The sequence below is a fragment of the Aspergillus welwitschiae genome (genome assembly GCF_003344945.1).
Source record: "Aspergillus welwitschiae strain CBS 139.54b unplaced genomic scaffold BDQ94scaffold_104, whole genome shotgun sequence".
NCBI classification, from domain to species: Eukaryota; Fungi; Ascomycota; class Eurotiomycetes; order Eurotiales; family Aspergillaceae; genus Aspergillus; species Aspergillus welwitschiae.
The window spans coordinates 1-26,834 of NW_020798798.1; the positions used below are offsets into that span (position 1 = coordinate 1).

General features: G+C 48.3%; 9 protein-coding genes across 9 annotated transcripts; 2 read left to right on the forward strand and 7 right to left on the reverse strand.

Moving 5' to 3' along the window:
- Positions 1-25: 25 nt before the first annotated feature.
- BDQ94DRAFT_155364 (uncharacterized protein) lies at positions 26-276 on the reverse strand. The gene has a single exon (XM_026768455.1). The coding sequence runs from the start codon at positions 270-272 to the stop codon at positions 72-74; it is 201 nt and encodes a 66-aa protein (XP_026619567.1). The 5' UTR covers positions 273-276; the 3' UTR covers positions 26-71.
- A 495-nt stretch (positions 277-771) lies between these two features.
- On the reverse strand, positions 772-2,025 carry BDQ94DRAFT_176301 (uracil phosphoribosyltransferase-domain-containing protein; the record flags this gene model as incomplete). Its single annotated transcript, XM_026772663.1, has 3 exons — positions 772-1,245; positions 1,337-1,782; positions 1,869-2,025. 3 exons carry the CDS (start codon positions 2,023-2,025, stop codon positions 772-774), a joined length of 1,077 nt encoding a protein of 358 aa, XP_026619568.1.
- Positions 2,026-10,123: 8,098 nt separating this feature from the next.
- Positions 10,124-11,284, forward strand: BDQ94DRAFT_155366 (DUF4396 domain-containing protein). The gene is made up of 5 exons (XM_026768456.1): positions 10,124-10,286; positions 10,351-10,476; positions 10,542-10,768; positions 10,825-11,048; positions 11,104-11,284. Exons 1-5 carry the CDS (start codon positions 10,153-10,155, stop codon positions 11,185-11,187), a joined length of 795 nt encoding a protein of 264 aa, XP_026619569.1. The 5' UTR covers positions 10,124-10,152; the 3' UTR covers positions 11,188-11,284.
- A 4,970-nt stretch (positions 11,285-16,254) lies between these two features.
- Positions 16,255-18,060, reverse strand: BDQ94DRAFT_176304 (uncharacterized protein; the record flags this gene model as incomplete). The annotated part of the gene is made up of 3 exons (XM_026772664.1): positions 16,255-16,643; positions 16,911-17,478; positions 17,542-18,060. The coding sequence occupies 3 exons, from the start codon at positions 18,058-18,060 to the stop codon at positions 16,255-16,257; spliced, it is 1,476 nt and encodes a 491-aa protein (XP_026619570.1).
- Positions 18,061-21,331: 3,271 nt separating this feature from the next.
- On the forward strand, positions 21,332-22,174 carry BDQ94DRAFT_176305 (uncharacterized protein; the record flags this gene model as incomplete). The annotated part of the gene is made up of 1 exon (XM_026772665.1): positions 21,332-22,174. The coding sequence occupies one exon, from the start codon at positions 21,332-21,334 to the stop codon at positions 22,172-22,174; it is 843 nt and encodes a 280-aa protein (XP_026619571.1).
- A 1,134-nt stretch (positions 22,175-23,308) lies between these two features.
- BDQ94DRAFT_177454 (uncharacterized protein) lies at positions 23,309-23,542 on the reverse strand (the record flags this gene model as incomplete). The annotated part of the gene is made up of 1 exon (XM_026772902.1): positions 23,309-23,542. The coding sequence occupies one exon, from the start codon at positions 23,540-23,542 to the stop codon at positions 23,309-23,311; it is 234 nt and encodes a 77-aa protein (XP_026619572.1).
- Positions 23,543-24,096: 554 nt separating this feature from the next.
- Positions 24,097-24,865, reverse strand: BDQ94DRAFT_164392 (uncharacterized protein; the record flags this gene model as incomplete). The annotated part of the gene is made up of 2 exons (XM_026769999.1): positions 24,097-24,629; positions 24,757-24,865. 2 exons carry the CDS (start codon positions 24,863-24,865, stop codon positions 24,097-24,099), a joined length of 642 nt encoding a protein of 213 aa, XP_026619573.1.
- Positions 24,866-25,643: 778 nt separating this feature from the next.
- BDQ94DRAFT_155370 (uncharacterized protein) lies at positions 25,644-25,871 on the reverse strand. The gene has a single exon (XM_026768457.1). It carries the CDS (start codon positions 25,856-25,858, stop codon positions 25,697-25,699), a length of 162 nt encoding a protein of 53 aa, XP_026619574.1. The 5' UTR covers positions 25,859-25,871; the 3' UTR covers positions 25,644-25,696.
- Positions 25,872-25,908: 37 nt separating this feature from the next.
- BDQ94DRAFT_176307 (uncharacterized protein) lies at positions 25,909-26,623 on the reverse strand (the record flags this gene model as incomplete). Its single annotated transcript, XM_026772666.1, has 4 exons — positions 25,909-26,078; positions 26,194-26,350; positions 26,402-26,466; positions 26,521-26,623. The coding sequence occupies 4 exons, from the start codon at positions 26,621-26,623 to the stop codon at positions 25,909-25,911; spliced, it is 495 nt and encodes a 164-aa protein (XP_026619575.1).
- Between the last annotated feature and the right edge of the window lie 211 nt (positions 26,624-26,834).

The window sequence follows — 26,834 nt, forward strand, 5'->3', positions numbered from 1 at the left end:
TTTAATAATAAATTTCCACTCGCGAAGTTTATTAACTAATTATAATTAAATATTAAGATACTGCACGCTGCTCATCCTGGTGCTGAACCCTTTCCGATACGCCATTTGTTTGCGTCGATTGCGATCCACCATTGGCCTTGTTGATTGAGTTGCTTCGTTCGGGTCTCCCTGGTATTGATTTCGACCGGACGCTCAAATGTGGTTGGATTGTGACGACTCCGACGCCCTATGATGCAGCACTCGCTGACTGACTTGATTCTGTTCCTCTTCATGGTGAGCCCGACTCGCCCGCGGCACGTATACCACATGGTTTGTTTGCGCCACGTCAGACAACCTATCATGCTGCGCTGACTGGACAGCTGGGTTGTGCTGTTGGGATTCCGCTTGGCTCTACCCAGAGCGGTCGGAGTCCGCACCCGGTGTTCCACCCGACGACATGTGGGCCTCAACCTGGGATTTCCATTTCTCGAGACTATTTACGCGTTGCAGTAGGTCTTGTTGCTGCTGGTATGTAAGGCGAACCACTTTTCGCATTTCCGCTTGGAATAATGCTTCCTGCTCTCTTCTAGCCGTCGGGAAAAGCTGCTGTTGGGCGATTGCATTTTGAACAGCTATAGCTCGCTGTGGTGCCAAGGCTCGCTGTGATAGAACGAAAAGGTCTGAAAGGGCCAGTTACAAATATAATACTATGATTCTACGATTAGAGGAATTAGCATATTATATTGCATTCCGTCTCACCAATGCGAGACTCCTAATGTACTCCTCGATTCCCTACCACTTCAAGTGTACTGTGCTGGAGAGTCTGTTTCCAGTATCCGTCGAGCCCCTGCCTGTGTATTTGTTCGTCAAGAGACGAAGGGCAAGATGGTGGATGTTCCCCTCGCGCGCAAAAGTGTGAAGCGGACTGCGAACAGACACAGCCTGCTTCTGAACAACGCCAGCCACTACCACAATATATATGGCCGTATTGATCTCACGGATATGCTGCGCCATTTGGAAGACAGACTTTCCGGTATCAATGACTGAATCTACAAGTATGACAGCATTTTTGTCTTTCAAATGTGTTTCCTCAATTTCCGCCACACAACGAGCGTGTAGGAACATCGCATTCGGGAATGCATCACTGACCCCGAAGGCCATTGGCTCCCCTCCCCGCTTCAGTGCTTTTATTACTGTCCTCGACTCTTGGAAGAGCTCGAACCCGTGTATGCCCCTGAACGTGAGGTATCTGAACTGTCTCGAGGCCTAGTAGGTCAGACAGGTGGGTTATTGATAAGTAGTATCCAACGCGTCGATGCGCTTCTCTGAGAAGAGGACCACTAATTCTGGCATTCACCGGAGCCGTCGCTAATAGCTTCGCTGCGTTTGTATCTGTACTGTAGAGCACACGGAATCGAAAGTCAATTGGGCTCATCAGTAACTCCAGTCGAACTGTAGGAAGCCTTTCGGCGTCTAGGCGTGATGGTATCCCTTCCGGTAGGAGTAATTGGCGCGCGCGCAGTCGACCGCTATCGATAGCAGTTGCTAGTTCAGTCTCCATTGATTGGCTTCTGGTGCTAACGTCCCCCACAGCAACAATAGCTTCATCGGCTCTGCTCAGCATGTCGATATCGAGCGGGCTATCACCGAAAGCCCAGACATACGTGCAGTACACTTCTTTGAGACGGTCTACTATTGCCCCCTTCACACCAGGAGTGACAGCGATACCATCTGAAATGCGACCACCTCCGATGACGACGACCTTGTGAGAGAGACCAATCTTATCGTGAATCTTAGTCCGCACTGCACCGATATCTCTTTAGATCGGGCATGGCGTAGTAACGAAAGCATTTCGGGATATAATTCGACTGAAGACGCCACGCGCGTACATATTTCTTCAAATTCGTCGTCGTCAAACGACTGCTCATAGAGCAATGATACCTGGCGAAACGCGGCATATGAGTATCTCAGATGGCTGCTGAAGATAGCCTTTATCACATCGTGTGGATCTCGTCGTGCTTTTGAAAGCCCGACAAAGGTTTTCATTCCAACAACATCCTCCGATGACACCAGACAGAACAGGGTACTGTGGACGTAGCAAAGCTGATGCAAAGACGTTTTTCTGATTCTTTCGATGGCCTGCTTGCGCCAGCAGGCTTTCCCTCTAGCGACTGGAATGACTCAAGTCCACCAGGTACGATATCGGCAATAACAGCGGAGCCTTCATGGTAGTCGAATAACTATTCACCCAATTCTCGTTTCAGTAGTTCGAGTACAAATGATTTTCCCACCCCTGATATTCCACAAACACCAGTAACCACCGCTTTTTGAGCTTCACAATGGCTGCTGCCCTCGCGTGAACAATGGGTAGTGTTATTCATTGTCGGCTCGTATGAGTCAGTAGGGGCCTTCTGAGACAAGTTTGGTCAATTGTGGACTATCCAAAGTCGTCTATGAAGAGTGACTACATATGCTATCGCAAAGAGCGATACTGGCATATGAATGAACTAAGTCGGGGAGAATGGGTCCCTCTCTTGACGGATGTATATTTGAGCTTTCAAGACAACGGTACAATGCTACCCACGATACTCCGTTAACAGTGGCCTGAAACCGCTGTTTGCCTTCAGTATGATCCACTTTGTGCCTGAAAGACATAATCGCTCCACGTCCTCTGCACCAGTACAACACCTCGAGAATTTCCGGGAAGAGCACTGTTGTCTGCAAAGTCTCGTTGATTCAGGTGCTGCTCAATGATAAGAGCTCACACTCGTGGCAGAGCAGATTCAGCGCGCTTTAGCCTGTAAAATAGTCGGTATTGCGCCAAATTTGGATGGGTTACAAAGTAGTACGCGGAATCTGATAGGCCCTTTTGTCGATATGTGCCATCACCAGAAATGTAAGGGGCATTCATTAAGTCTAACATATCATGGAGTATTGTGATATCAATTTCTGCATGCAGCCGGTCTCCCGTGAAAGCCTCTTACAATTCCCTTGTCATGAGGAAATATTGAGGACAATAGATTATAACATGGCGTGTTACCGCCTTCAATATGATAAAATGATGTGATAGCCAGCTTGTTCTGGGTCGGGCAAAAAAGTACGACCTACGCATTTATCTATAGAAACGGGGATGGGCGGGGTTAGCCAATAAATTGGACTTAATCGTAGTACCGGTTTATCAAGAATTTTTAGTGTCTACTCTGGGAAACATAACTAGATCTACAGATCAAATAATGATAAGGAAAGGTCAAGGACTACATGAAAAATAAAGGCTACATAGATAATCCACGCTTTCCTATTTCTTGACACTGTACCAAGCTAACCCGCATTTGATGCTATCTTGTTATTCGCCAGACAAACTGAGTCCAGATTAATCTGCTATAGCTAATGGACTAGTAATGTATCAGTAAATGAAATAATTAATTCCTATCGGTAAGTTGTGGTGCAATTGTCGCATCTATAAGGTCTATGGTTTCTAACATATCCGATGGGGTACAAAATGAATATGATGTTGCTATGTCCCTGGATTTGGGGATCTCCCAGGGAGCCTGGGCACGCAAGAGACATCAAGTAATAAAAATAAATATACCAGAACACCGCTACTGTTTCTGCTGCGGCACATCGCCTCATAGGAGAACGATTCGGCAGTCATACTACAGCATATACAAATAAACAGAGAGATAATGAGAAAAACGAGAAGAGCCTCTTATGTCGAAAAATCTACCCAGGCAGAACGGACTCCATTTCTGGCCAGCATAGTCTCCATCCACCGTTAATCATGGCTATACCAGCGTAAAAAGAAGGCTGATTGTTACTACACATATTGTGAGCATTGGTTGCGTCAGCTGAAGGGTCAGACATTGCATAGAGATACATCCTAACCATTACGTTGGACCACGCCAATAGTGCAGACCATGTACAAGAAACCGAAAGAAGGAATTGTCATACATGTCTTGAGATCTGTAATCTTAGTGTGGGTTGTTACAGCTATATACAGTAAGCACATATCGCTTGCGTTTGAAGCATAAGTTAGGGCCTGATGGGCAAAAAACTCACATCGTCCGGAAACACCCTTTCTGTCCCTTGGGTTCCTTCCTGGTGTTGAAGCTGATTAAAGCAGTTTTTGTAAGCCAGATTGTGCGGGCCACCGGAATTCGAAGTAGGGTCATTCATCCATCTGGGACATTCCACAGCTGGTTGACAGCGGGTTCAGCGGCATAGACATCCGCAAGTGACACGGGTTCACAGAAATGCGGGCACGGGAATTCTTGGCCAGGCGATGTTGGGTTGACAGCTCGTGTAACTCCCCAGGCAACAGGCATCTACCCTCACAGCTTGAGAGCTCATCCTACCCTATATCAGGAATAGTCAAGCGCTGATAAAGCTGGAAGCTAACAAGCCATCGAAGCTTGGCTCCCCTCATTTACGGCCGAAACCTGGGTAATCATAGCTCTAGTATTAAGGAAGAAATGTTGCCCTAGTAATGTACTTTGCCATTAGACTGGATAATGGAGGTGAGAAGCCCTTAGACCAGAATTCTAATGTGGGTTCATTCTTGGACTTATACGACAATATTCCGCTCCTCCAGACCATCTAGGGCCGAGCCCAGGTCAGAGTTGATGAAGCAGTACCTTGATCATGCAAATTTTTGGCGTATTCTCGTAGCCTTGGCTGCTATTTTGGACCTCAGTTGACCTTGTTATATCGTTGCTTTCACTATGGCTGAAAAATGAAGCCGATATTATGTAGTGGGCGGCTCAAGCTTCTGGCCTACCCGCCAATGAAAATGCAGTGTATTCAAGCCTGCCCGTACTCAGGTCTTATAATCGACCGGTTGACGTACGAAAAGCATGTGATTGCTTGAATTCTACGGCATAAAAAAAGAGGTTACTCTCTCGAATTGGTGGCGCGCGTGGCGGGCCTAGCTATGGGTTCCGTTTGCGGAAATGGAATGCTGATGTACATCAGTGCACATTCAGAATATAATTTAAGCGAATGATCTATACATATCAGTAAGGGATATGTCAGCCAGGCTCTGAGAGAAAGTGGACGCAAACCACGTGAAGGCTTTACTGGATTGTGCAGACGCATCTCGAAAGCCCCATAGCGACGCACCAGAGCGCCCGCAAGAACAGAAACAAATAACCATTACCACCACAAGGCCCCACCACATGCCCCTAGGCGAGGCTTAAAGTTTGCCCACGCGAAGAGGCTTCATGCACAATAAAGGCACAAGGGGTAGAGATGGTTGTAGATAGCCAGCATATCACTTTACTTTGCGAGTGGCCGGGAGGATTTCAGAAATTTTCTATTCATCTAAGTATATACATGAGTCTCAATCCCTCTTTTGTCACTTCCCAGGATGGAGCGTGTCTAGGCCGTCGGCAATCAGCACAATAATGGGTGACAACACATGGATAGGCTCTCGTGTTTGATGTGTGCTACGACGGTCCATGATGGCTTCTTAATTTGGGATTGTCGCGTCAATGGTCGCTTGTACCATTGCAATGAAGCTCATGGGATGTTGAAAGTCTCGTTTATAGAACGAATTTATGGGAATCAGGCAATTCTGGCGATCCATATAAAGGTAATGCGGAATTTATGGGCCAGAGACTCATCAATTTCGGCCAAAAGCTCTTGGGCAGCTAGAACAGTCCAATGATCATAGTTACGATTTTGACTTAGCCGATGGTTCTTCGCAAAGGGGAGGTCACCATATTGAATATGATTCAAAGCCGAGAAGTGGGCTCAATGTTATGAGCATTACAAATTCTCCCACAGTCAACTGCGTTGAATTTCAACACTCTGCATAATGGGATCCGTTATCAGTGCTGCAGTTACTGTGGGTGTGGAACCTATCCGACTTATCCGACTGTTGAATTGATGGCTTGATAGTCGCTCTGTTGCAAATTTCCTGCTTTGGAAGTCGCGCTCATAACCCACCCTTTTCCCGAATAGATTATCGAAATCAATAACGTCTTTGTTATTGCAGACGAAGATTGGGGAGCAGTAATGACAAAATTTTGATTACTTCTCAATCCCGGCACAAGGACCGCGTCAGATATGGGCAGCGAATAATGTTGGCTTCCAATATATCGGGCAGCAAGCTTAGCGCTAGGAGGGGCAGAAAGGTTTCCAGAGAGGCTGGAGACTCTCCTTCATCCATAGGGTCAGCATCGACAAAGCCAACTGCTCAATTAGATTCCAGGGTTTTGATTATCATAGCTTTGGCAAGTGGCGTGAAATTGCCACTCTTGGACAGCCCCAATTACAGTTTCCAGTCACGCCTTGACGCCAGAGATTTCATCCTCTCAATCGTCAAAGAAGGACTGGGGAGACTAGTGACTGCTCACACGGAACCAAGACGTGTACCAACTCAGTAAATCCTTCCTCTTTCAGACTCAGACTGGGTTAGACTGTTATGGTCGAGTCACACTTTTGATCCGAAGAAAATCATGATAAGATGACTATACGCTCGAAATCCCAGCCCATTCGAGGACTTGATAGACGCAAGTTTTGACGAAGTCTCTTTATCGACGCTCATTGACTATGCGCTCAGACCCTTTATATAAAGCATCAAGGTGCTATCTTCGACTGCCAGGATCCCTCTAACGAATTTCTAGCCCATCAAGCCAAAGACTCCCAGACTTACAGCGTAGGAAAGCATATCCAGGAACAACTTCTGCGTGGAGAGATTGCTTCATTAGATAAGATCAACACTCGATATTGCGAGGACAAGACAGCTCAGGATGCTTACCGCCATTATGTGAAAAATTTGGATGGGTGCAAGATAACCCCAAAGATCCAAAAGCCCTTATATCAATGGTTACATTGCTGAAGTTGAACACAAACATCCTGTTTGGGTTAGATTTAGTTGACTATATACCATCGTGCAGACGATTCCTCAGTAGCGCAGCACAAGAGGAACAGAATACATCGTTATTAGCCGGGGCTTGGTGCTTTGAGTCCTTGTGTGTTTAATAACATGACTGGAACTACAACTTACTTTTCATCCAACGCTATTCGCCATGCTTGCCAGCTTCGCACTGATCAATGAGTTGCAAAGCCCTATCAATGCCGAGCCTCGACAATACAATGCTTGGATTTGAGTGAGCCAATTATTTTGGGAAAGCTAAGCTGGCAAGGGATACGGAGCATCAGGAATCGCTGTTAGTGCGGCTGATGTCAAGCAGAGGAGAGAGCGGGTGGCAAATGAAGGTTGCTAGGCGTCACTTTATGTTAAAGTAAATATAGTACAAATAGCAAATACTCTACTACAGCCATAGCTAACATGACTAATAAGAGAACACGACGCCATATTACTAGCCCCACTGCAATGAATTACTTGTAACAGAGATTATTAGCGGGAGCCTACGCAATAAGTAGCTGGTAAGTTCATTTTTGCAGACAAACAACCATACTTTCGTTCAAGGCATTTTTCACCAGTACGTTGATCTGTTAAAGTCCTCTGAGGCGGAAACCTTACGCGCACAAGCATTTGCCGCGAAGGAAGACGATAGAGGTCCAAAACGAATCATCTTGGTCTTTCCAGTGTATATCCTACTCACCTTCAGTATAGTTCAAGTTCCATTTCCCATCGCGGGGCATACGTGAGGATGGGCCATGAGGGGCACAAGTTCCCTCTACCGTACTGGTGTTGTAAACGTTTGGTGTTTCGTTTTCGGCGCGTCGACGCCAAAGAGCAATAATCGCCTAGTTGAGCTCCCCCTGGCACTCAGTTACAGCCGAACGGTTTCTCTGAGAGTTGCCAGCGGACACCACGTGGAGGTGGGAGGTCGTCGTCCGCCATCGACTGGAGTGTCTTTGGGATTGATGTCAAGGATAGACCTGAGCTTACGTGCCAGCTCCATCTGCTCCGGGAACATGCAAGTCGACGCTAGGAGCTTTGTTACTCCTGGAATCTCCCGTAGAGTTCTCAGAGGCAGGCACGGCCACGGTTTCCTCACGAATCCTACCACAGCCATTGAGAGAATCCGTAGGGAAGGTGTGGGGGAACATCGGGATGGTGGCATTAATGGTGGCGTTTGTGGAAAGTCAAAAATGTACGATACGGAGAACTAACCAAATGCCGCAGTGACAACCCACCAGGTCATTGGAGCGAATTTCCAGTCACGCTTTCTTTTCAGTCGCTGCTAGGTTAGTTAACTACTGCTCATCGACAACACGGGAAATATGCGTGCAATGTCATACCATTTGTCACAAACGAACGCACAAAGTAGTACTATTTCCTTTTTACGAAACCCTCCATGAGATCGGTATCATTGGACGATTTCCCTTCGAAGTTTCATAGGCTGAAGCTCACCTTATTTTGGCCCTTTGCGGGAGTACCTTATGTGGTAGTGGATGACGATTTGGAGAGCATTTCGTGAATAACTACAGGAATGGAACCTCGAACCCGATGATAGGGTGGGAACCAAATGATATTGTTGGGTTGAGAGTAAATTGACATCATTCTGGGATATCTTCGTGCTGGAGGCCGTCTACGTTTCACCACTCTCTCTTTCAGCATCTCCTTTCACCACGCTAAACCCACCCAGTTCAGAAAATCCCCCTCCTCGGTTCTAGCGGGAGGTTTATTTATAGCTCGGACAGCTTTCCAATATTGCTGGTCCTTCATCTTAGGCAACTGCACGTTGAATTCGTGCCATTGTGATGAGTGCTACTCCGTAGTTACTAAGTTTTCTTTCTACAAGATGACGTAACAGCTTCAACAGCTGCACCCCAACGGAAGGTGAATGCAAACGGATTTTTAACATTTCGCTTGGGGTAGGCAACTCAAGGCCTCCATCTTCTACTACCAATACAATTACGTAAATGACAGAACAAGCCTGTGAGCCTATAAATCTCCCGCCCCCTTGGTTTTCCCTGTAAGTCGTAGTTATCTAAATGTTCACTAAATGAACAAGCCGTAATTTGAGGTGCCCTAGTCTTTCTTCAATTTGGTCAAGCTCAACCTTGTGGAAATGTATTCGGAATTTTCATTGAATTTCGACCCTCTTTTACGTTCTCTTAAGTACTACCCTTCCACGCCAAATTGCATGGAACGATCATGAGAGACCCCTGGATTTATGGAAATTGGCCTTGAGTTGTTGTTACTTAAGGGTTGAAAGGTCTAGCTCGGTAGGTGGAACCTAGATCCATCAATAATTTAAATCAATCCAGTCCTAGACGAGTCCAAACAACTGCCAGTTCTCCATTGCCCGCCTTATGACCTATCACACGATTTTCACACGATCACGCCCAATTTTCAATGGTACGTTTTACGCGAAAGCAGCAACTCGACTTGTCCTGCTTGCACTGAAATCTCACAGGAGGCCAGCTCCTACGGAACCTTCCATGCCATCATGAATACCATGCGGAATGTATAGATGGCTGGCTGATAAATGTATCAGAATCTTGTCCACTGTGGTACGCCAGGCGTGGATGCTTCAAATGGATCATCAGGGGACTCAATCGATTTAAATTTGCTTATCTTAGCCCTAGGGATTCGTGCAGTACTCGAAGTCTTGAAGAGACTAAGGCGCAGCAAAACCTCCTTATTCAATCTCCACAGACGGTGATCGCGCAGCATCCACAATCGTGCTGGGATTTTAGGCTAGCTTAATCACAGCACAAAAGTTCTACTTAATTAGGTAAATCTGCTGGAGAAATCGGAAGCCTAATCCTGTCTCTCAGAACCCCTGTAGGTGAGACGCCGGATTTGAAGGCGCAAAGCTGCAAACATACTGTGTTCAAGCAAATGAACATTGATACTCTTTGAGCATACATAATATACAGAAAACAGTCACAAACCAGGCCTGGCCCGTATTAATCTTCCCTGAAATGATGGACATCGATAAGAGCTCACCAACGGCAAAGGCTCCGTACGGAAAGGGCTTTCGAAAGGAAGAGGCCGCGGCAGGACTATAATAGCTTTGCGCGATTTGGCGAGTTTAATGAATTCGCGCGAAATTAGCTCATGTGCGCTGACATTGATGTCTGGTTCGACGCCTGCTGTAGAATGAAAGCATCTCGGTGGAGACACTAAGGGCCTCAGATCAGGATCCTAAGAATATGACGTCATGCAGCATTAGTTTTAAAACGGGTCGCACCCATCGCTCTTTGTCTTCTAAATCCAAGTATACAATTCGGTGGCTCCTGTACGATAGCGAAATGGCGTCATACAGTCCCCCGCTATCGCTGGTCATTCTAGGGGCCATTTTCATTGGTCTTGGACTGTTGACTTCTTTGGTTATCATGCTGGATATCTTGTACCGACAGGGCTGGCGATCGATGATGATAGTCATGTGGGTTGGGGTTTGGTTGTGTCCCGTGGTGTACGCGAAACTAGAGTTAATCGTGTGTCGCCAGGATCCCTGTCTACGTGCTGAACGCTCTGTACCTTGCGCCCATTACAGTCTGGACATACTATAACTATGGTCGACCTCCGCCACCTTCGCCAAAACCCGGATCAAAGGAGGAACAGGCCCACACCCAGTACGTATTTCCCTTCAAGTACGGGTTAGACAGATACTCTTACTGATTACGTTTTCAAATTGCAGGGCAGAAAAGGGCTCTGCTAATGAAGGCGAGGGCGGCAGTCATGGGGGGATGCAGCATAGCCATTGCCATAGCGCTGGTTCATCGAGACCGATGTTTGCAACCGTCACGGTCGCAGTATGCCATTGCGGTGCTGGATGTCTTCTTGGTGATATTGTAGGAGAGTGGCTTGTTTATGGCACTAATGCAACCGTCAGTGGACACCACCTATGGGTCTCATTCTTAGTTGGTATGCTGCTCCGCCGACGCCTACTCAACAATATCCTTGGGTGCTAACTCTTGCAGACTACGGCTTTGCTCTTCTATTTGGCATTGTTTTCCAGTATTTCTCTATTGCTCCCATGCCAGGAGAATATGGCCCAGTCACGATCTGGCGCGCATTGAAGGCAGATTTTTTGTCTTTGACGTCATTCCAAGTGGGCCTCTACGGATGGATGGCTATATATCAAATAGCTGTCTGGAACTTTAGTCTTAAGATGGACAATGTGGTCTATTGGTGGATGATGCAGGTATTTGTGCACAAAATTATGCGGATAATCCGATGCTGATGGACTCTCTGTTAAGGTCGGAATGTTCTTGGGCCACTGGACGGCAGTACCTACGAACTGGCTACTCATCAAGTATAAAGTCAAGGAGCCCTGCGCATAAGCGTCAGTAGCCGTCTATTAACTTGAAGGTTCAGAGTAGCACCTTATCTAGAATGACACATATAAGCTTAGGTAGCCCATGTAACAACAATTTCGCCAAATAAATCATTGCAGGTATTTAGATATTAAGTGCGTGTTACAAGGTAGAAATGCGCTTACTAACAGGACTCAATGTAACTAAGAGAGAACGATGTGGTAAGTGCTACATACAGATCGACAGATATGGATCATGTAACGCCCTATGATTTCCACATCACAAACTGATTCTCCACTGCTCATCTTGCGAGATCATAAGCACCAGATGGAAGACCTGCCAGCGGCAGTAGCAGGGGATGGTAGCAGGCGAGGACGGCCATTTTACTTCTGTAAACTACATAATGGTCAGTCATGTAAAATATCACTTTAAACTATGTCCGGTGTGAGACATATACGTACGCCGAAGGCTTTGCAGCCACATCTGTTGCCGCAGCCGCAATTCTGGGCAACGGTGCAGTTACAGGTGGATCCACAATCGCACGCTTTCCAATTTCGTTCCGTACTGCCAGCACCGTCAGCGTCGCGACTGAAATACTAGAGTACTACAACCATCGAAACACTCATCATCCATCGTTTATGGTATCATGGGCTGTGGTCGGAGTCGTCTGTCGCTCTTATATGGCAGGGCTTGCAGGTATGTGGTGATCTCATCTTTCATCAGCAGGATGGAACTGTCCATTACGGGGCATTTGTGCGTTTATGGAGGCGTCATCTAGGCGTCATAAACCTCCTACACCAATTAGGCACCTCGGCCTGCCGGGTACCGTACGTAGTTTCTAGGATTGGCGGTTCGTTCTGAGGCGGGTGCGCGCAACTCCCGCCCTGGTCGACCGCTTATTCCCCAATCTGAGATCTAGCTTTGAGTACTTGTCACGCCTCGTCGGTTGGAAGTTTCTACAGGGGTTCATCGGGCGATCAGCCAATGTTTGCCACCTCTCTCGCCGCCTTCCTTATATGAACATACAGTCGTTAGTTAATTGATCGATTAGTTGAATCGATGAACAGCGCAACATCGCTTCCATGAGCGGCCAAGCCTCCGGTGGTAGCTTTCAGCCCGGCGAAGAACGGGCCCGGGAAGCCGGCCACAAGGGTGAATGTCATTCGGAGGCAGCTTCAAGCCTGGAGATCCTCGGGCTAGGGAGGCTGGTCGGAATGGAGGATCGAGGACTGGTGGGGATATGCAGGAGGAGTAATTTTCTACAAAATACTATTATTACACTATGGTCGACCGCGGCAAGGAAGGGATCGTTATGTGATATGAATCGAGTGTATTATTAGTCATGTATGGGGATAAGTTGTAATATATTCAACGGTCGGACGGCCCATCTGCTATCCCGTATAAAAGATACCTTTTTGTTCCATTATATCTCAACTAAATCAAGCTTTGGGAAGCTCTAACTCTGTATATATATTATATATATAAGGGTAAATATTTTATAATATTTTTCAGATTTTTGAAGAATTTGTGTAAACCGAATGGTCTAGTTATTATGTGATACAGACAAATTACAGGTATTTTATATATATATAGCTATGAGGTTCCTTGAAAGAGCCCTGAAGGTTCTCTATGCTACTTAGAATTTATATATCAAAAATCAAGTCTTCTGGACTTCTAATGGTTGAGATACCTTGAGTTAAAAAGATGGCTTTTCGTATAGTATTACAGGATGGGCCGTTCAACCGTTGATTACGTAATTCATCGTGGGATTGATATATTCAGTTACTATTTCGTTTCCATTGATAATGGGTTTCGCGGCATGGTATGATACTTGCGTTGTAATTATAGGATAGCGAATGTCATTGTGGTTCTGATTGAGTAAGTGGTGGTCCTACGCGAATGCCATTGGCCATTCAATTAGTTACTATCAAAGATCATGACGAGAATGGGTATTTATAAACCGATTTATCTCGTAACGTATTACATGGCAGCATGATGTGATCCAGTAGTAGACTGAAGTTTACTTTTGCCCCCGTCAAAATCCCTCTCGCCACGTTAGACACAGGAATATCGTCAAGGACATGCTAGCTACCACCATCGTCAATCGTATCCATAATCTAGCTCGAACACAGTATTTATTAACTATCTTAGAAATATGTAACTCTGAGAAAGTCTTGAAGAGAGAAAGGTAGAGAGGAGAAGGAGGAAGGAAAGAGAAAGAAGACGTTAGAAGAAGTAGAAGATAGGGACGTAGAGAACTGGGGTAAGAAAACAAAAATATCCACAACGCCTCACATCATATTGACATAAACAAAACCATCGCAGTGTACAGACCATCGACGATCCCTGGATTTAGATCTTCACTCGGAATCTTTCTCCCCCTCTGTTACTGGACCATCCGCGGCAGCCGGAAGCTGCACCAGATCCTCAAGATCCATTGCCATATCCTGCACCTGCTTGGGACTCTCCGTCGGAGGTAATGACTCTTTCTTCTCCTCGGGACTCTGGGCCACTGTACTAGCCTTATCAGGAAGCTGCTTCACCATTTTTGCCAAATGGCACTTAATCCTCTCATCTCCACAGTGGAAATGTCGCAGCGGCTCGTTCTTAAGGTTCAAGACCTCGCTTCGCAGGTGATCCGCTTGGCTTTCCAAGAGCTTATTCTCCCGCGAAACCGTCTCGCAGCGACTCTCCAGCTGCTTAACATGCTCCCGGTATCACGATGATGACGGGGACCCTGCTGTGTGTTCACGCCACTAAGAAAGGAAAACTCCCGTGTGCTTCCCAGAGGTTGGCCCGAGTTGCCATGTACAGTACTATACGATTGGGTTTGATCAGGTCTTATCGCACCCCTATTTGCCTGTCTCTATCCAGTCTTTGCTTGGCGTTGGGAGTATCAAGACCAAGGTGCGTTTACGACTGGAAGTTCTGTGGCCATCAGTTATCTGGAATGCTACCACCCCTAGTTGATGCGTCATTCACAGAAGCTCTCCATCGCGAGTTCCGCTACGAAGTGACTCGTAAGACCAGATCTACGTGTTCACTGTGGGTGCCATCGTTCCTCGAACTTGTTTACTTATCTTTACCCTCCGTTTCGGTCGTACATTTGGTATAGCTGATTGTGTTCCGTATTGCTTCTTCTACTTAACGTATTAGGTACGAGTAAAACATGGAGTATTGTCCCTATATTTCTTTTTGCTAAGCTCATGATCAGCCTAATGAGCGCTATTCCGCATGCCTTGGGAGCCCAGCGGAAAGGTACTTACATCTCTATCAGACATGGGGATCGCCTCGACTCTCACTCTGACTACTTCCAGGCAGTCCATCGCAACTCCGGTCTCCGCAAGCACAATACCAACGAGAGGCAATTCCGCGATTTCGTAAACTGTAACATGAGTTTCATTCAACAAAGCGCATTAACAGTACACCTACGGACGTATACAGGAGAGGAGCCCTTTACCCGTAGCTATTAAGGATGACACAGCGCCTTCTCTGATGTAGTATCTATCCTGCTATACTACCGCGAGAGGCTCTAATACCAACAATCGTTAGTCTCTTAATCTGGCCCGCCATGGCTGGATCCACATGTATGAACGAGCATACATGCCGGGAGCCACCTCGTAAGTGGAGGGCATTATGATAATATTTTTGGCGTAAACAGAAGTCTCTCTAAAGTGGACCCGAAACTTCCGTGCTAAAGCGACCCTCACGAACCGCGAACGCCGCCGTCATGGACTGAAATCAGTGTAACGGACACCATGGGAAGCCACAGGGCTCTGTAGAGTCATACTTTATCCACATTACCGCCCCGCTTCCATTAAACGATCGGTACTTCCCCCAACAGAGGTATGACCCCAGCATCGCCACCACGACCCATGGGTCCACCTACTACCGCAACCTATAATGACACTGGTCGCTGGCTGCCCAAGAGCAAACGCCAGTTGTGCCATATGATAGCTTAGTGATCTCGTCATTTGGGGTGTAGCACGCGCAACAACCCCCTCTTACCGTCTTATACACCACGAGTAGTATCATGGCCGATGATCCGGAAGCGGCAATATTCAAATTTGCATCAACTACTGTCCCGTACGGTCGCGTATTGTCTAGATTCTGTCAGTTGCAGAAATACGCTAGATTTCGCTGTTGCAGTAAACTTGCTGTTAGTAGGCCGTATAGCTTTTTCCTGTATGTTTATTGCGCACGTTCGAGAAATGGAGAAAACGGACAACAATTTTCACTTCTTCCAGATTGTCGATGGCCGTCTCTGTTACTTACACGAAGAATTACGTGAGAATATTTTGATCAAGCCAGCTCGGCTCGAGGTTGCGATAGAGAGCGGGAGGATGCATGAGAGTGTGTGGCAAGATATGTCTGGCCCGCATAACTCGAGCTAGGATGGAATGAAACCTCGCTGTTGCTGCGATGTAGCATATGCTTTTCCGCTAAGACGCACAGCGTGACCCGCCCTCACTGCGAAAAGCTCGTTCCCAGACTTACGCGGAGTATCCGGTGTTTATGAATGCCAAGTGGCGGCCTTCGGGCGAATAGCCGCCGAAACCGTTGCTTTCGGCATCTCATAGATTTTGTAACACGAATAGCAGCATCAACCCCTCCAAATTTTATCGGGTCCGATTTATAAGCGGTATGCACGCAAAACCCCGCACGGCGCACAGAACAAGTTAAGGGTAATCTCTGCTGCGTAAATGCTGAGCGCTTGTTGAAAAGTGTAGCGCTTGGATCTTAAGAGTAGAGAGCCGACGAAGAACATTGTTGGGGTCGTGTAACCCCTACAACGCAGGCGACATTGCCGACGAGGAAACATTTAGAATATTCTCGAAGATTTAATATATGAAGGGAGGTGAAAAGGCAATCAAGTATACAGAGGAGACAGGTTATTATTTCTCAAGGACTCCGTATCATTTCCTACACAAAGGAGGGCCCCCCTCCCAATTGACGCAAGCAAATCCCCAATATAAGACATGCCGCTTGAGCAATGTATGCGACGAAGCGTATTTCATGCCATGCACCAGACGCCCAATAGCTTGAAAGCCAACTGAGAAAGAAAATATCTTCCGTTTCAGGACAAAGCGAGGCTCAGTCGAAACTAAATACTTGTGGATGGCAAAAGAAAACAAAGAGCGCTGCATATCTGTGGGCGGGCAGGATTAGTAGCTTAATTTGACCTCGAGGGCTGGACTGAGATTTCCTGGTCTCGTAGCTGCGGCCTTTCCAAATGACAATGCTTCGGACACTCCGACAATTGTCCTGGCCGTCAGGAAGCTCGCGCAGATCATCATCAACCATTAGTTTGAGGCCATTTTGCTTGACGTGGAGGACTCGCACTATACGCTGGGGATCGATGCGCTGTTTCATGGAAATCTTCTCCATCAGATCGCGAACCGTCCGCTCAGTCAGATAGACGGCCCTGTAATAGTCATCCGAAAGCCGATCGTTACCAATAAATCGTATGTAGAAACAAGCGACTAGGACGATGTCAGTTCGCCTGTCTTTGATGTTACCAAATCAATAACTTACTTGAAACTATTGGTCGCTTCGCCGGTGGTTGATAGGTTGGGTCGATATCTACCGCCTCTATGTATCCCATTTTGGCGCTACTAGTGGCTGGAGTGACTTTCGGTACTTTGATGGGATGCTTTAACGTGACCTTGCCGTCCAGACTTCAGAACATGACAGTGAATCCTCTTGGGCGGTGGTCAATGACCCATGGTACCCTGAGCCATAAAACATACTCGACTGCATATTGGTCGGAAGGCATGGCGAGCTCATGGAGATGCTACTTCTAGTAGGTGAAACGGCGTGCAGAGGCGCACAATTAAGACTGGAACGGAGCCTGCTACTATCCTCTCGTTCGACGAAATCAAGCGACTCGGGCAGCATGACAGAGTACAAGTCCGGGTCGTCTTGGTCTTCACCCCGCAACCCTACGACGCTTACCGACCGCGTTGACGTGGACATATCTTGCATCAAGGCAAGCTTCGCATGGAGAAGGGCTTCCAAAGGCATCTTGCCAGGGCCGTTCTGCGAGCCCGCGCACCATGTCCGTGTATGCTTGGTGATTTTGGCTGGGCGGGGATTCGCGCCCTTGCGCGCCACCGAGCCATTGCTACGCTTACGCTTGCCGTAGTTATCGGCGCCCATCCCAGCCTGGGCAATCTGTTGTCGAAGCTTTTCCATGGCCTTATTGACATGAGCGACATCAGTGCCATCACCAGCGTACTGGCATTGCTGCACCTCCTCTTCGAACCGTACTCGGCATTTTCTTCGCTTGTTCCATGATAGGTGTGGATTAAGGATGATCTTAATTGAGAAATCGTCAGCACTACCGTGGTGGGAGCAATGTGTATCCCTCGTCTCACTTACACTAGGGACAGAGTGAATGGCTACGCTCCAGAATCGGCCAAGAAGAGACTTTCCGTTCGTAGAACCGCCGGATGTTGCGGGGAAGTCTGTGATTTCCCAAATGCTCGGTTTTCTCTTCCAGGATGGCTTCCTAGAGGCTTGGGTTAAGGAAATTTCGTTCAGCGTCGGGCTGGGGCTTCCGCTAGGCACTAATGGGCCGTATAACCAGGTAATGTCACTATCTTTGTCCCTGTACCAGGTGAGAATCTTCACAACGAGGTAAGACGGGAATGGAATCGGGACTTGCCAAGAGATAAAGGCCGCTGGCATGGGTATGGTCTGTCGGGTTGATGCAAACCATGTTCTCCAAAGAGCGTTTTCGAAGCGATGCCTGACGTGACTGTCCTTGTTCATTTGGCAAATGTGTTTCCTGGTGGCCCACAACTCCTCGTCTTTCCAGGAATGTGCGAGATAGTCCACATTGACTTTGGCAACCTCTTCAATTATGGAATCATCGCGAATAGCTCGTGCTCGAGACATGATTGTCTCGAGGCGAATAAGGAGTAAGACGGGGGAGGGAAAACAGGAAGGTGGCAATGGGCTCTGGCAGTTAAGGGTCGTCTTGTTGGTATTCGCCAGGGCTATCAGAGATCAGTACGAAGGTTTTTGAGTGTTTGTTATGTGGGGCATCTGAAGAATGCAAGCCAAGCTGGTCCGGAGCTTTCATTTACTATCTAAATGGCAAACGTCAGGTCCCTCGATGCTTCATCGCGCCATAGTACCGGTTTATACAGCTGATAAGGAATCTCTACACGTCATACACTGTCCCCACTCATGACAGGCACTAGTACACAAGCGTGCATATAATATTAAGCCCTGACTACTCTGGTTGACCCCGGTAGTTTTGTTAGTATGGTGGAGAGGTGCAGGGGGGTGAATCCTTCAAGAGGTGAGTCTTTTAAACTAACACCGCCTGCCTGATATAGCCACGCGTTGAAGTTGAAGCCCACAAATGCGTAAAATATGATGAATTCTGCTATATTTTGGTGTTTTCAAAGATGCCTTTAAATCCTGAACCTACCTCTCCAAAATCAACAAATTCAAAGCGTCTTGATCGTGATGACCGTATCCGTGTTCTTACTCTTCGTGATGCTGGTTTTACATATCAACAAATAGTTGATCAGCTACAGATTAGCTATCGTCAAGTTCAATATACGTGCCAAAATCAACAAGCCACACCCCGAAAAGCAAGAGGCAGTGCACCTAAGCTTTCTGATGAAGAAGTTGATCAGATTATACAATGGATATCGAGTTCAAAACGTACACGTCGGCTGCCATATTATCGTGTTATCGAAGAGCTTGAGCTCTTTGTTGGAGTGACAGCTTTGACACTTTCTTTAAAAAAGAGAGGCTATACACGCTGTAAAGCACTTCGAAAACCACCTCTTTCGTCAGCTACTAAACAAGCAAGGTTAGCCTGGGCTTTTGAACACCTTTACCGGATACGGGATTAATGGAATCGAATACTCTGGACTTATGAAACATGGGTAACTTCAGGCTTTCATAAACGAATATACGTGACTCGCAAGCCTGGTGAAGAGCTTAATGAAACCTGTCTCCGTACAAATTCACCACTTAAGTGTGGTTGGATGTTTTGGGCCTCTTTCTACAGCAATTCTAAAGGACCATGCCTCTTTTGGGAGAAAGAATGGGGGAGTATCAACACTGAAAGCTATATTGAACGGAATGTTCCTATTATTGATGGTTTTGTACGCTTGCTTGAACGCAACGGATATCAACGACTTCAATAATGCAAGATAACGCTCCTGGTCATGCAAGTAAGACCACTATTCAAGAGTTTAATGAGCGTGGGATCTTTCCAATCGTTTGGCCAGCTTTCTCACCAGATCTCAATCCAATTGAAGCTGTTTGGAATTGGATAAAAGACTGGATTGAGCAATACTTCCCCCAGAATGAGCATTTATCATATGATCGACTACGTAAGGTCGTACGAGCTGCATGGGATGCTTTACCAGAGGCATTCTTGAATAATTTGATTGATAGTATGCCTGCAAGGTGCCGGGCAGTGATCAACGCGGAAGGTGGCCATAAGTTACAAAGTATTAATAATCATTAATCATCATATAAACGGCAGAATTGAAAGGATTGGGATCCCTGCACCTCTCCACCATACTAACAAAACTACCGGGGTCAAGCAGAGTAGACTGCATGTGTTTGGGGGGCTTCCTGTTTGCGGAGAATTCGAAACATGGTGCTCAGGGGGCGAGAGTTGCAGTGGCCCCAGCCGCCCGGGTTAGCCGGGCGCCACCAGAACCGACAAAAGCCGTTGCATCGAGGAGAAGAGCTTGCCGCCCACAAGGAACGCGTTCGGCTGCTGAAAATTTCTAGCCCACCAGCTACCGCGTTGGGTGGCCGGAATAGCCAGCCGCCCAATCAGCGCCGAATATTCACATATTAGCAACAATGTGAGATTCCTGAAATCCTTCCTGAGCCCAGCCACATTCTGGTCAGTGACGAACCGCCGTGTCAACTGGTCGCTACAGTACTAGCTACCGGTGTACATGTCATATCTCTTCTAAACTCATAATGTCAGTTGGAAGATGCTCGGCTTTTCCTCTTCTCCGGCTCTCGGCCCGCCCTACCTGGTAGCTGATCCATATCAGGACCTAGCCTCGTGAATGACCCTCAGGTCGTACAGGCAGAGCTATCTGAAGAAAGCAAGGTATCAAGCAGAGAACCCCAAGTGAACGCGTGTATCCTTCCATCGTCTTATCTACCCTATCAATCAATATGCCTTGGTCTCTTGAAACGTCGCTGGGCCTAATTGGCCGCAGGCAAGAACATCCCTTTCTCTTACCGGGAGCCCTACTCTTCACAAAAGCGCCCCTTACATCTCGGATTCAACGCCGCTGGACTTCTTTCTCCACTGGATGGTGCCGAAGTAGATATGCGCTGGGCTTATTACACGGGCCGAGCTTGTGATCCTGAAGACGGCTTGAACGAGCAGACTGTGTCGTTCCATCGATGTTGTCATCGTACCAATGACAAGCCGCCAGGTATGGATTATGCTCCTTTGGATGGGAAGGCGTGTCATTAGAGGACACCCGCGCCTACCATGGCCGTGGCTATGTATCTACATAGTCATTCAGGTACTTTTATTTTTTCTTTCACTCTCGTTCGCTTATTGTTGCTCATGGCTTTCTTGCCCCTCTACCTATTCGAGCTTTTTATCCATAGTATCCCACCTCTTCTGTGCAAAGCATCGAATCTCTTGACCGTTGACGGGCGGGATAAGCTCGTCAGATGCTCGGAGAAATGTCGGGTCGTTGCAGACCAGCTGGCAGATACGCAGCTCCATGGAGAGCATACTGTCTGTGACGACGAAGTTGAGCGGTGGAGGTGCATGGGAAGGGATGGATGAGAAATATCCCGTAGAGTGATGAAACAGAAGAAACCACTGTCTGTGGGGTGACTGTCCGGTTCGTCCACTTAAAACCGACGAGCAATCAGGGGTATCCCTCAAAAAGACCGATTGTTTTTCTGCATGGTAATCCAAGCTGGAGCTATGTGTGGAGAAATGTGCTAGTGTCCCCTCTCTGTATAGGTCATGAAGCCGAGCTTGAAACTGACTACGAGCGTGATCCGGATCTAATGTAGATACTGCCTCCCTTGTCTGGAAAAGGACACGATGTCTACGCTTTGGATTGGCTGGGTCACGGCAGAAGTAATAAGATTCTGAGGCCCGAGAAAATCACATTTGAACTCCACATGCGCTCCGCCGTTCTACGGCATGGCTCAGCCCCGCAGGCCAAGACATCCTCCACCTGATTTTGTTGATTTTGCCGATGATAGCAAGTATGATGAAGAAAGATCTGAGGAAACATCGTACGATGAGGCTGAAGCTGAGTGGGAGAGTATATTAACGGCATTCGACGCATTCAGGAGCGCTCTCGGCCCTCACTTCATGCCTCTGCCTGCCGATAGTGTATCCCCAATACCAACGCCGTTCGGCCCTGCTCTGCAGTACCGGACACATACTATAGCTGTTCTCTGGAGCTATTACTTTGCCGGTCGAATTCTCTTACATCGGTTACATCCATCGATGCCTCCTGCCATGATGGTATCTGCAAAGGTAGCAGCGCCGACTACAGCAGGATACTCGCAAGATATCGGGAGAATTGCGGCCGGGATCTACGACTCACAAAGAATTTACCAAGAAGCTGGGGGTCTGAGCCCAGCACTAGGATCTTGTCTTATCAAGATGACTGTGCCGATTTTCTGTGCCGCCATTCAGTGCACAGACCCGGCGCAACGAGATTGGGTCGTCACAAGGTTGCGCAGCCTTTCCCGCAAGAGTGGTTGGCTAATATCCATTTCCATAGCCAACAGTTGTGAGAATGCGTGGAGGGTTGCTGCGAAGCAAGGTCGTGGTCCTCCTCACGAGCGGAAAGACACGACCGATTACGAACAAGCCTCAAAATGGACGCCACCTGGTAAAGAGAGTTACTTGAGTGACACCGGCGAAAGGCGTTTCGTTGCCGTTGCCAGATGTGCAGCAGCAGCGGGCTGGGCAATGGGACTCCTGAGTTTGGAAGATGACGTACTGAACCTCGAGCTCAAGGATCGGGTATGAGGACTCCATAATGTTCCTGCATCGGCCAACCTGCTCGCTGGCAAGAATCTATCAAGCACAGGCCAATATTCTATGAGCCTGTTTAATAAGTCAGAAGGGTTGTCAGCCAATATCAACACCACCCGACCTGTCACTCCTCTTGACAAAAGCTCTTGGTGCAAGCATGTTTATTCCTTGTCAGCAAGGTGTAGTGTGCGACAGCATGACATCTGGATCGTACTGTCCCCAAACCGTTCGAGACCTCAATGCGGAGCTACCACTATTTATGTCACACTGATGGTTGGTCGCACGAAGTCTCCAACGCGTGATGTACCCACTATGCAGATGATGTCGCCACGACCCTGCATGGGGTCGAACGGGCGCTCAATTGCAAACAGAAACGGTCGAATGCAATGCGCCACTGATCCGCACCACCCCTCCAGAAGGCTGACGGCCATCTCCATGGCGCTCTGGTTGGGTTAAGTCCGTTTTTGAACCACCTAGCGGGGTCTGATTCCTCGCATGGCCTTGCACGTGCATATACATTCACTAGTCAACTGTCAAACGAAGAAGTAATTGCTCCAGAACCCTGATTAGTAATCTTCTAAACTCGGAGAAGTTACTGGTAAGTTTTCTTGTTGTTCCAGGTCTTTTTGACCCATGACTCGTGGTTGCTTTGTTATCGCTGCTATAATGATAATGTTCAGTTGAAGTAGATGTCCAAGTTATCTGATTAGTGTGACTTCTCTTGCACGATAATAACATGCCATAATAATGAATATAGTTCGCGACCACCGAAATTTGATAACCCGCGTTATCACCGTCGCGACGGTGTTATACCCGTACGGAGCTGAACGACAGGTTTTTACTGAGGGTTCGGAGCTCTCACATACATGCCGCTCACTCTTCTTTGCAAGCGGTGATTTCCCTTGTCCTCATCCTTCACATCTTCCTCCAGCTTTCTATAGCTCTCAGTCAGCTCGAAAAACTCGTAGGACATCACTCGGTTTCGCAATGGAAGTAAAGCCTACGGGACTCTGGTTTCAAGACTGGACAATACAGATCAGCGTCTTTCTTGGCGGAGTAGTAGCTGGGCTTGGAATATTGTAGGACAGAGGACGGGTCATACTCGCAAAGTAACGACATGAGATTCCTCTAACCAGTCCTGTCGGTGGGGTGTTCAAGAAGCTTGATTGTGACCACGCTATCGACCTTCCAAGCCCCAGCTCTCTCACTTTCGTTTTTCCCGGTTAACGTACTCTCGTCCGAGACGGCCTGGAAGTCCAGTCTTCTGTCGTCGGGCGGAGACGGTTCCGTGGTGTGAGACATCGGGCCTGATACCTGAATGCGGCTTCTTTCCTGCTGATGCCAGTAGTTTCCGGAGTTCATTCAATCGTGGCAGGTGGGCTTTCATTGTCCGCTGAGGATATGAGTGAGTTCAGGAGGAATGAGATTTTCGTGAAATGTGTGCATACCGCGGAGAGAGGCCCAGCCTGGGGCTCACATGGCACTTTATAAAGGCTGGCTGTCTCGTTGATTCAAAGCAAGATGACACCACGCGCAAGCCCTGCGTGAAACGGTTTACCCAACGCAAGCCCGAAGTTGGAAGGTAACATCGAGGCCATGGTTCTAGGCATGGGCAGACCAGGGACTGACTGTAACCTCTCCGACACTTGTGGCACTCAACGATGACCGACCAGGGACTGGCCAAACCATGTGCAGTCGGGCTATTTTGCCTGCCCGCAACCCAGCACAGTTGGGGCTTGATTCCCTGGCTCGAGTTGTAGGATGGTGAGAAGACGGGTGACTTCGTTCATGGAAACGATACAGATAGATATCATAGAGCAAGGAAACAATGAAGCCATAAACCAATATAGTCTACCTGAATGCGGCCTTCTAACCTCTTGTCGCATGCTACAGAAGAACACAGTATGCCTTCCATACTAAAAGCCGCAAGAGATGTTTTCAACCAAACGAACTGGATCCAGGATTCTTTCCAGATCGATAGTGTTTGACCCTGATAACACTCCTAATCTTCCCCTGGTATCCGGCTCCCGCTCGGCCCTTGGCCACACGAACATCTGAAACCGGTAGTTTGCATGATCAATGGTCCGCATGTATGGACGGAGCTCCTCCCAGATCTGATTGGGGAGCCGCCTGAGGTTGCCGAGGTTGCACTCCACGCGCGGAAGGAAGAATGGTGGGATGGCGACCCAATTGAACGTGCACTTATGGACGACCGCAAGGTGCATTTCTAACCAATCGACGGGGTATGACAGCATGGCACTGGCATACCGGAAGACATCCTCGGGGTGCGTACGCGGTGATAGGATACTGGGCCCATTCCAGGTCAGGTATTCGGGATTCTCATAAGAAGACAAGTAGCAGTCGACGACCACGGTCTCATGTACGTAGGGTAGTTTCTCGTCGCTGCGCTGCAGGTTGATCGTCTCCATGCCAGACAACTCTTCGGCTCCTTCGGGATGTGGTGTGCGAATGTGATGATGGAACCCTTTCACAGGCAGCGTGCCTTCTGGATCTGCGCCTAGTAGGGCCTCCCAATAAGTAGCTGCAGTCTTGGTGGCTTCGGGATCTGAACGTACGCTCTTGTATGATTGATAATGCACGTGTAGGCAGTTCTCGCATGAGAAGGCCCTGAAATCGGCATTGAGAGAAAGCTGGATAGATGGGAGAATTGCCTGTCGTCCACATGCCATTTATAGTGTCTTGGACTGTCGCGCTGGAAGAATCCGCGTCCGAGAGCAGTATGGATTTCTTTGTCCCTTGAAACGCTGAGTTAGGACTGCGGGCCAAATGCGGTGGAACGTGAGTCAAACTATGCCGATTCCCCCGGGGAATCAGCTGGGCAAAATGAAGGGGTATGAAAGACCAGCTGGGAAATTACCGTAAGCAGAGTTTTCTGCCGCGGTTATCTCCAACTACCCATCTACCCATCACGGGCAAATTCCAGATCGACGACCTGCAGGAAGGATAACTCTGATGATGCTAGTATACGGCACAGTATTTGCCAAACTGACCTCAAACCTCTGATCTTGCTCGATACCTTCATAGACATAGTCGCCAAGCGATGGACCCTAGGAAATGAGAGGGAGCTGCTCTGTGGGGGCAACGTGGTCGATTCAAGACCGCGCTGTCAACGGAAGGGCGGTTCTGCTCATTGCGACAATATCAACTGGCCGTATGGCAGTCTGGTCAGTAACAGTAGGGCACGCGCAGACAGCGACCTGACAGAGCCCCGGTCGGGTGTTCTTTGTGCATGCGCCGTCGCATGTTCCAAGGCTGCTCATCGCACGCAGGCGATTGCTCGTGCAACGTTACACGCAAAGCACACCAGAACAGAGCAGCGTCAAGCAGCCATAATGTGAGCTCTGAGGCAGTCGTCGTTGTTCGACCTGCCATGGTCAGCATTCGCAGGACCCCTTGGGGTTATCCAGCCCGGGGCATCTGTTACGTCGGCGCACCGGATGTGCCCGTTTAAGAGTACTCATGGAGCAGCGTGGCTGAACTCCACAACCGATTGAACTACCAACCAACAGATGGACGAGAGACCACAAGACCCGTGATTGTCCAAGCTGAGTGTCCAGACATCGGGCTGGAAAGAGAAGCTGAGACGTACCGATGGATGCCACTGCCATACATGGGATCGGTTGCGCGTAAAGACAAGTGTCTCGTCTTACAAGGCATGTTTGGACTCACTGCATTTAAGGATTACCTTCAATAATGCGAGACGCAACTCACTTTTGATAATCACTTTGCACAAGATTAGTGACGGCTTCGTTGTCGCGACAAGGGGCCGCCCAGGTGTGACACGGCTCGAGGTCGAAGTCGAAAAGTTTGATGTCTGCCCCCGTCTGTGGCTGAACTGCATCCCGGACTTGTTGACGAATCGACTGACGGGCGCACACTATGGTAGACAATCATTAGACTTTGGGTGCATGTTCGACGCGGCCTGTCATAAGTCCCCCTCTCACATTGGTTGTAGGTTCACGCGTATATCGATCGGAGGGAATCACACCTACCGCCGACGACTAGCTTCCCACGACGCTTGCTCAGGTGACCTTGGACGACTTCCCTGGCCACCATTGGCCCTTGACGCAGCTTAATTCGTTCGCCGAACCCGTCGCCAGGGTTAACGGAAGTCCCCTTTCCAAGGTAATACAGACGAAATTCAAGAATCTATCTCAGTCAGGACGGCATTAAGACTGGCCGTAGAGGGTTGTCACATACCTTAAATTCACCGTGGTCGAGGTCCAACAGGTCCTGCATCCAGTCGCTCAGCCAGCATTGGTGGTCTAGGATTTGTCAGTAACTGCGGTATCGGGCAGTGCATCAAGAGACAGCCATACCAAAGTCTTGCATCTGCCACACGATTTGCAGCTTGCGTACCATGGCCCGCCGCTGCTCGCTCGCCTGGACGAGCATGCGGATATAGGGAAGCACTCGCAACATGCCAATGTCCTCTACGATGAACACGATCGTCCCAAACAGAGAAAAGTCGATCGATGGGCCGTATGGCCCCAGCAACAGTGCAGGCTGTCGACGCTGGTGTAGCCATTCGCGGAGGTAGAGTCGTGTACTGAGGCTGGAGGCTCGTGGTCGGGTCAGAACGTACAGGATGCGCGGTCCGGGCGCATCATCCCAGTAAGCGACATAGAAGGGC